Source organism: Ascaphus truei, unplaced genomic scaffold (genome assembly GCF_040206685.1).
Source record: "Ascaphus truei isolate aAscTru1 unplaced genomic scaffold, aAscTru1.hap1 HAP1_SCAFFOLD_2791, whole genome shotgun sequence".
NCBI classification, from domain to species: Eukaryota; Metazoa; Chordata; class Amphibia; order Anura; family Ascaphidae; genus Ascaphus; species Ascaphus truei.
In genome coordinates, this window is record NW_027455741.1 from 24,180 (window position 1) to 31,634 (window position 7,455).

At 65.8% G+C, this 7,455-nt stretch overlaps 1 protein-coding gene across 1 annotated transcript; it reads right to left on the reverse strand.

The window, feature by feature from the left end:
• Window positions 1–708: 708 nt before the first annotated feature.
• On the reverse strand, window positions 709–6,652 carry LOC142481549 (CXXC-type zinc finger protein 1-like; the record flags this gene model as incomplete). The annotated part of the gene is made up of 5 exons (XM_075582938.1): window positions 709–976; window positions 1,481–1,633; window positions 2,929–3,025; window positions 6,261–6,310; window positions 6,542–6,652. Coding segments are annotated over 5 exons (558 nt in total), but the record flags the coding sequence as incomplete, so codon positions are not given.
• Window positions 6,653–7,455: the final 803 nt, after the last annotated feature.

The window sequence follows — 7,455 nt, forward strand, 5'->3', positions numbered from 1 at the left end:
GGACTGGGAAGGGGGAAACTGTGTGCCTCGGGGACTGGTAAGGGGAAGCTGTGTGCCTCGGGGACTGGGAAGGGGGAAGCTGTGTGCCTCGGGGACTGGGAAGCTGTGTGCCTCGGGGACTGGGATGGTAAAAGCACTTTTATTCCGGTGTAGCCAAGCCCCCTCTTATCTCCATTGCAGGTGGGGGAGGTTGCGGGCTAGTCGATCGGAGCACCACGGTGTATCCGGCGAGCGGGTGCCACCATCTTAGTGCTCGCGCATGCGTAGAAGACGCAATGCGCATGCGCAGTGGGGGCACAGTTGCGGCGGCCATCTTAGGTGGCTCCGCATAGGAGATCACGGGACTACATGTCCCATAAGGCCTAGTGGCGGCCGACCACATGGGCAGTAAGTGCCAATATGGCCCCTAGTAGAGAAAGAAGGCAGGAGTTTAGTTTGGCGCGAACGGAGGAGTGCGCCAGTGCTGCCGAGGGAGTCAACGGAGCAGGTAGGTATTAACCAGGACTAGGCCACTTTCTAACCCCATAGTGAAATAGTTAACCAATAAATCAGGGTAGCCCTGTTCACAGGCAGAGGCAGCATGGAGGCTTAACCTTTACTGTGGCTGCCACGCCACCCCTGCTGCGCGTCAAGAATTACCGGATTACTGCTTCAACAATTCAGAATAAAATACAATATAACTCCCAAGAAAAGGAACATCACACCATATAAAATCTGCCAGAGACAGAAACACAACGGTTTATTAGAAAGCAATCTCTCGGCACAGTAATACAAAAGATTTGGTCTCCCTCCAGCGCAGTAAGTTCTCCTCTGCAGAGTCCCGCACCGCTCAGCGCTCTGTGTGTGTCCGCAGGTCTGTGGCGACCGGGTCGTGCTGAATGGTCTGGTGCAGCATGAGCGCAAGAAGGCCGGCCCGGTTAGTCATAGCCATGCGGACATTGCGTTCCTGCTCAAACAGTTCATCCAATTTGTACCACTGCAGGGGGAGAGGCACAGAAACAAAAGATTGAAACAGCCCAAGGGAGAAGGGAGGGAGAGGAGGAGGAGGAGGAGGAGGAGGAGAAAGGGTGTGATGGAGGGAACTATGTCAAACTAGTATAATATATACCCAACACACTCGGGTTTGAAACGGGTACTGAAGTGACTGGTATATGTCTCTCCCGTGTCCTACACCCGATAAGGAATGCTGCATGCTGGGAGATCTGACATCCAGCAGTTACAGAGAATTGACAGGGCAACGACCTCTCGTATGACAGGAAGTTGACACTGAGCACATGAACGCCCCAAAAATTGGAGGCTCGGTTTAAAATATAAATAGCTGAAAGACGTGTGTCCGACGTTGAAATGAAACAAGAGCCAGCCCGGCTGTGCCAACAGGGGAGGAGGTGACAGCAGCCAGGAAACCGTCACAGGTTCATGTCTGAAAGTCCTGTGCGTGGGACAGTTGTGCTGAATATTCTGTCCGGAGACCGGTACGTACCACACGCACACGCTCCAGATCCACCTCTGCACGCCGCAGCTTCTCCCAGCAGTAATGACGGTTACACTTCCTTTTAGGGACACGGCAAAAGTCACCTGTCAGCTCAAAGACGTCCTTAACCATGGGGCAGCCACACACCTCATCTGCCGGCACCTGGAGATAAAAGTGACAGATGGACCAAGAGCACTGACCCAGGGAAACAATCACTGCTGTGCACCTCGGAGGGGTCACTTCCAGTGGGCCCACGGAGACAGGGGTCACTTCCAGAGGGCCCACGGAGACAGGGGTCACTTCCAGTGGGCCCACGGAGACAGGGGTCACTTCCAGAGGGCCCACGGAGACAGGGGTCACTTCCAGAGGGCCCAAGGAGACAGGGGTCACTTCCAGTGTGCCCACGGAGACAGGGGTCACTTCCAGTGGGCCCACGGAGACTGGGGTCACTTCCAGTGTGCCCACGGAGACAGGGGTCACTTCCAGTGGGCCCACGGAGACTGGGGTCACTTCCGTGTGCCCACGGAGACTGGGGTCACTTCCAGTGGGCCCACGGAGACTGGGGTCACTTCCGTGTGCCCACGGAGACTGGGGTCACTTGCAGTGGGCCCACGGAGACTGGGGTCACTTCCAGTGTGCCCACGGAGACAGGGGTCACTTCCAGTGGGCCCACGGAGACTGGGGTCACTTCCGTGTGCCCACGGAGACTGGGGTCACTTCCAGTGGGCCCACGGAGACTGGGGTCACTTCCGTGTGCCCACGGAGACAGGGGTCACATCCAGTGGGCCCACGGAGACAGGGGTCACTTCCAGTGTGCCCACGGAGACAGGGGTCACTTCCAGTGTGCCCACGGAGACAGGGGTCACTTCCAGTGGGCCCACGGAGACAGGGGTCACTTCCAGTGGGCCCACGGAGACTGGGGTCACTTCCAGTGTGCCCACGGAGACAGGGGTCACTTCCAGTGGGCCCACGGAGACTGGGGTCACTTCCAGAGGGCCCACGGAGACAGGGGTCACTTCCAGTGGGCCCACGGAGACAGGGGTCACTTCCAGAGGGCCCACGGAGACTGGGGTCACTTCCAGTGTGCCCACGGAGACTGGGGTCACTTCCGTGTGCACTCTCTAGCACTGTCTAGTTCAGGGGCGCACAAAGTTTTTCGCGCGCCCCCTACCTTTTGAGCTCCAGCGTTCGCGCCCCCTCTGCTTGAACCCGGCGTCAAATAACGCCGCTGCGTCATTTGATGTGCGTTGTCATGGTGACGCGTCGCCGAAGACCCGGCTGGCAGCAGGTAAATTAGTTAGAGGCCTCGCCTCCCCCAGCATTTGCCGTGGGGAAGAGCGCGGGGCCTCGGTACCCGCCCGCGCCCCCCTAGTAAATCCTGCGCCCCCCAGTTTGCGCACCGCTGGTCTAGTTAAGGCATTGTCATGTTGTAATATCCCCTCGGGCTGCGGCTTTACCTTGGGGTCACGGGAATGCTCAGGACACAGGACCTGGAGTCGCTTGCAGTACGTCTTACTCTGAGGATTGTACACATCACAGAAGAGACGCGTTGCTCTGGTGAGGGGACACGAAGAAAAGAGTGTGTGGTGCAGGCCGAGTGACAGGGCGGGAGGCGGGACAGGCTGAGTGACAGGGCGGGAGGTGGGACAGGCTGAGTGACAGGGCGGGAGGCGGGACAGGCTGAGTGACAGGGCGGGAGGCGGGACAGGCCGAGTGACAGGGCGGGAGGCGGGACAGGCCGAGTGACAGGGCGGGAGGCGGGACAGGCTGAGTGACAGGGCGGGAGGTGGTGCAGGCCGAGTGACAGGGCGGGGAGGCGGGACAGGCTGAGTGACAGGGCGGGAGGTGGTGCAGGCTGAGTGACAGGGCGGGAGGCGGGACAGGCCGAGTGACAGGGCGGGAGGCGGGACAGGCCGAGTGACAGGGCGGGAGGCGGGACAGGCCGAGTGACAGGGCGGGAGGCGGGACAGGCCGAGTGACAGGGCGGGAGGCGGGACAGGCCGAGTGACAGGGCGGGAGGCGGGACAGGCTGAGTGACAGGGCGGGAGGCGGGACAGGCTGAGTGACAGGGCGGGAGGCGGGACAGGCTGAGTGACAGGGCGGGAGGCGGGACAGGCTGAGTGACAGGGCGGGAGGCGGGACAGGCTGAGTGACAGGGCGGGAGGCGGGACAGGCTGAGTGACAGGGCGGGAGGAGGTGCAGGCTGAGTGACAGGGCGGGAGGCGGGACAGGCTGAGTGACAGGGCGGGAGGCGGGACAGGCTGAGTGACAGGGCGGGAGGAGGTGCAGGCTGAGTGACAGGGCGGGAGGAGGTGCAGGCTGAGTGACAGGGCGGGAGGCGGGACAGGCTGAGTGACAGGGCGGGAGGCGGGACAGGCTGAGTGACAGGGCGGGAGGCGGTGCAGGCTGAGTGACAGGGCGGGAGGAGGTGCAGGCTGAGTGACAGGGCGGGAGGAGGTGCAGGCTGGTGCAGGCTGAGTGACAGGGCGGGAGGAGGTGCAGGCTGAGTGACAGGGCGGGAGGAGGTGCAGGCTGAGTGACAGGGCGGGAGGCGGGACAGGCTGAGTGACAGGGTGGAAGGCGGGACAGGCTGAGTGACAGGGCGGGAGGCGGGACAGGCTGAGTGACAGGGCGGGAGGCGGCGCAGGCTGAGTGACAGGGCGGGAGGCGGGACAGGCTGAGTGACAGGGCGGGAGGCGGCGCAGGCTGAGTGACAGGGCGGGAGGCGGGACAGGCTGAGTGACAGGGCGGGAGGAGGTGCAGGCCGAGTGACAGGGCGGGAGGCGGGACAGGCTGAGTGACAGGGCGGGAGGCGGGACAGGCTGAGTGACAGGGCGGGAGGTGGGACAGGCTGAGTGACAGGGCGGGAGGTGGTGCAGGCCGAGTGACAGGGCGGGAGGCGGGACAGGCCGAGTGACAGGGCGGGAGGCGGGACAGGCCGAGTGACAGGGCGGGAGGCGGGACAGGCCGAGTGACAGGGCGGGAGGCGGGACAGGCCGAGTGACAGGGCGGGAGGCGGGACAGGCTAAGTGACAGGGCGGGAGGCGGGACAGGCTGAGTGACAGGGCGGGAGGCGGGACAGGCTGAGTGACAGGGCGGGAGGCGGGACAGGCTGAGTGACAGGGCGGGAGGCGGGACAGGCTGAGTGACAGGGCGGGAGGCGGGACAGGCTGAGTGACAGGGCGGGAGGAGGTGCAGGCTGAGTGACAGGGCGGGAGGCGGGACAGGCTGAGTGACAGGGCGGGAGGCGGGACAGGCTGAGTGACAGGGCGGGAGGCGGGACAGGCTGAGTGACAGGGCGGGAGGCGGGACAGGCTGAGTGACAGGGCGGGAGGCGGGACAGGCTGAGTGACAGGGCGGGAGGCGGGACAGGCTGAGTGACAGGGCGGGAGGAGGTGCAGGCTGAGTGACAGGGCGGGAGGCGGTGCAGGCTGAGTGACAGGGCGGGAGGAGGTGCAGGCTGAGTGACAGGGCGGGAGGAGGTGCAGGCTGGTGCAGGCTGAGTGACAGGGCGGGAGGAGGTGCAGGCTGAGTGACAGGGCGGGAGGAGGTGCAGGCTGAGTGACAGGGCGGGAGGAGGTGCAGGCTGAGTGACAGGGCGGGAGGCGGGACAGGCTGAGTGACAGGGCGGGAGGCGGGACAGGCTGAGTGACAGGGCGGGAGGCGGCGCAGGCTGAGTGACAGGGCGGGAGGCGGCGCAGGCTGAGTGACAGGGCGGGAGGCGGGACAGGCTGAGTGACAGGGCGGGAGGCGGCGCAGGCTGAGTGACAGGGCGGGAGGCGGCGCAGGCTGAGTGACAGGGCGGGAGGAGGAGCAGGCTGAGTGACAGGGCGGGAGGTGGTGCAGGCTGAGTGACAGGGCGGGAGGCGGGACAGCCTGAGTGACAGGGCGGGAGGCGGGACAGCCTGAGTGACAGGGCGGGAGGCGGGACAGCCTGAGTGACAGGGCGGGAGGCGGGACAGCCTGAGTGACAGGGCGGGAGGCGGGACAGCCTGAGTGACAGGGCGGGAGGAGGTGCAGGCTGAGTGACAGGGCAGGAGGCGGGACAGGCTGAGTGACAGGGCGGAAGGCGGGACAGGCTGAGTGACAGGGCGGGAGGCGGGACAGGCTGAGTGACAGGGCGGGAGGCGGGACAGCCTGAGTGACAGGGCGGGAGGCGGGACAGCCTGAGTGACAGGGCGGGAGGAGGTGCAGGCTGAGTGACAGGGCAGGAGGCGGGACAGGCTGAGTGACAGGGCGGAAGGCGGGACAGGCTGAGTGACAGGGCGGGAGGCGGGACAGGCTGAGTGACAGGGCGGGAGGTGGTGCAGGCTGAGTGACAGGGCGGGAGGCGGGACAGGCTGAGTGGAGGTGCAGGCTGAGTGACAGGGCGGGAGGTGGTGCAGGCTGAGTGACAGGGCGGGAGGTGGTGCAGGCTGAGTGACAGGGCGGGAGGAGGTGCAGGCTGAGTGACAGGGCGGGAGGCGGTGCAGGCTGAGTGACAGGGCGGGAGGCGGGACAGGCTGAGTGACAGGGCGGGACAGGCTGAGTGACAGGGCGGGAGGCGGGACAGGCTGAGTGACAGGGCGGGAGGCGGGACAGGCTGAGTGACAGGGCGGGAGGCGGGACAGGCTGAGTGACAGGGCGGGAGGCGGGACAGGCTGAGTGACAGGGCGGGAGGCGGGACAGGCTGAGTGACAGGGCGGGAGGCAGGACAGGCTGAGTGACAGGGCGGGAGGCGGGACAGGCTGAGTGACAGGGCGGTACAGGCTGCAGGTTCTTGTTCTATTATCTGCTTAATAACACTTACCCTTCAATTCTTGTGGGATACATAGACCCAAACGACGTCTGACTCTCATACTGAGGGAAATGGATCACAAAGAGAGAGAAAAGATGAGGCAGGTGAGTGACGCTGGAGACTACAGCTCCGTGCCAAGAGCGTCACTGCACGAGGTAATGTGTGGGGGCATCAGGAGGTGAAATGATTCACCTGAAACACAAGTTCCCCTCCATTCCTCCCATCGCTGGGACTCAGAGGGTCCAGCACGGTGCAAATACACACCACCTCCCCCCGCTGGGAACGTGGCTGACCTTGGCATAGCAGCGCTCCATGTGTCTCAGAGCCACCTTGGGGTTGATGGGGTGACCACAGGACACACAGAAGATCTGTAGGTCTGTGTCATCGCTGTCACCTTCATTGGTCTGTGGAGAGAGCGCGAGAGAACGTGAAGTCATTCTCTGAACAGCAGCGCCACGGTGCATGCGCAGCGTCAGTCTCCGAGCACCCCCCGGGCCCGCCAGTCTCCGAGCACCCCCGGGCGCGCCAGTCTCCGAGCACCCCCGGGCGCGCCAGTCTCCGAGCACCCCCCGGGCGCGCCAGTCTCCGAGCACCCCCCGGGCGCGCCAGTCTCCGAGCACCCCCCGGGCGCGCCAGTCTCCGAGCACCCCCCGGGGCGCGCCAGTCTCCGAGCACCCCCCGGGCGCGCCAGTCTCCGAGCACCCCCCGGGCGCGCCAGTCTCCGAGCACCCCCCGGGCGCGTCAGTCTCCGAGCACCCCCCGGGCGCGCCAGTCTCCGAGCACCCCCCGGGCGCGCCAGTCTCCGAGCACCCCCCGGGCGCGCCAGTCTCCGAGCACCCCCCGGGCGCGCCAGTCTCCGAGCACCCCCCGGGCGCGCCAGTCTCCGAGCACCCCAAGGGCGCGCCAGTCTCCGAGCACCCCCCGGGCGCGCCAGTCTCCGAGCACCCCCCCGGGCGCGCCAGTCTCCGAGCACCCCCCCGGGCGCGCCAGTCTCCGAGCACCCCCCGGGCGCGCCAGTCTCCGGGCCCCCCCCGGGCGCGCCAGTCTCCGAGCACCCCCCGGGCGCGCCAGTCTCCGAGCACCCCCCGGGCGCGCCAGTCTCCGAGCACCCCCCGGGCGCGCCAGTCTCCGAGCACCCCCCCGGGCGCGCCAGTCTCCGAGCACCCCCCGGGCGCGCCAGTCTCCGAGCACCCCCCGGGCGCGCCAG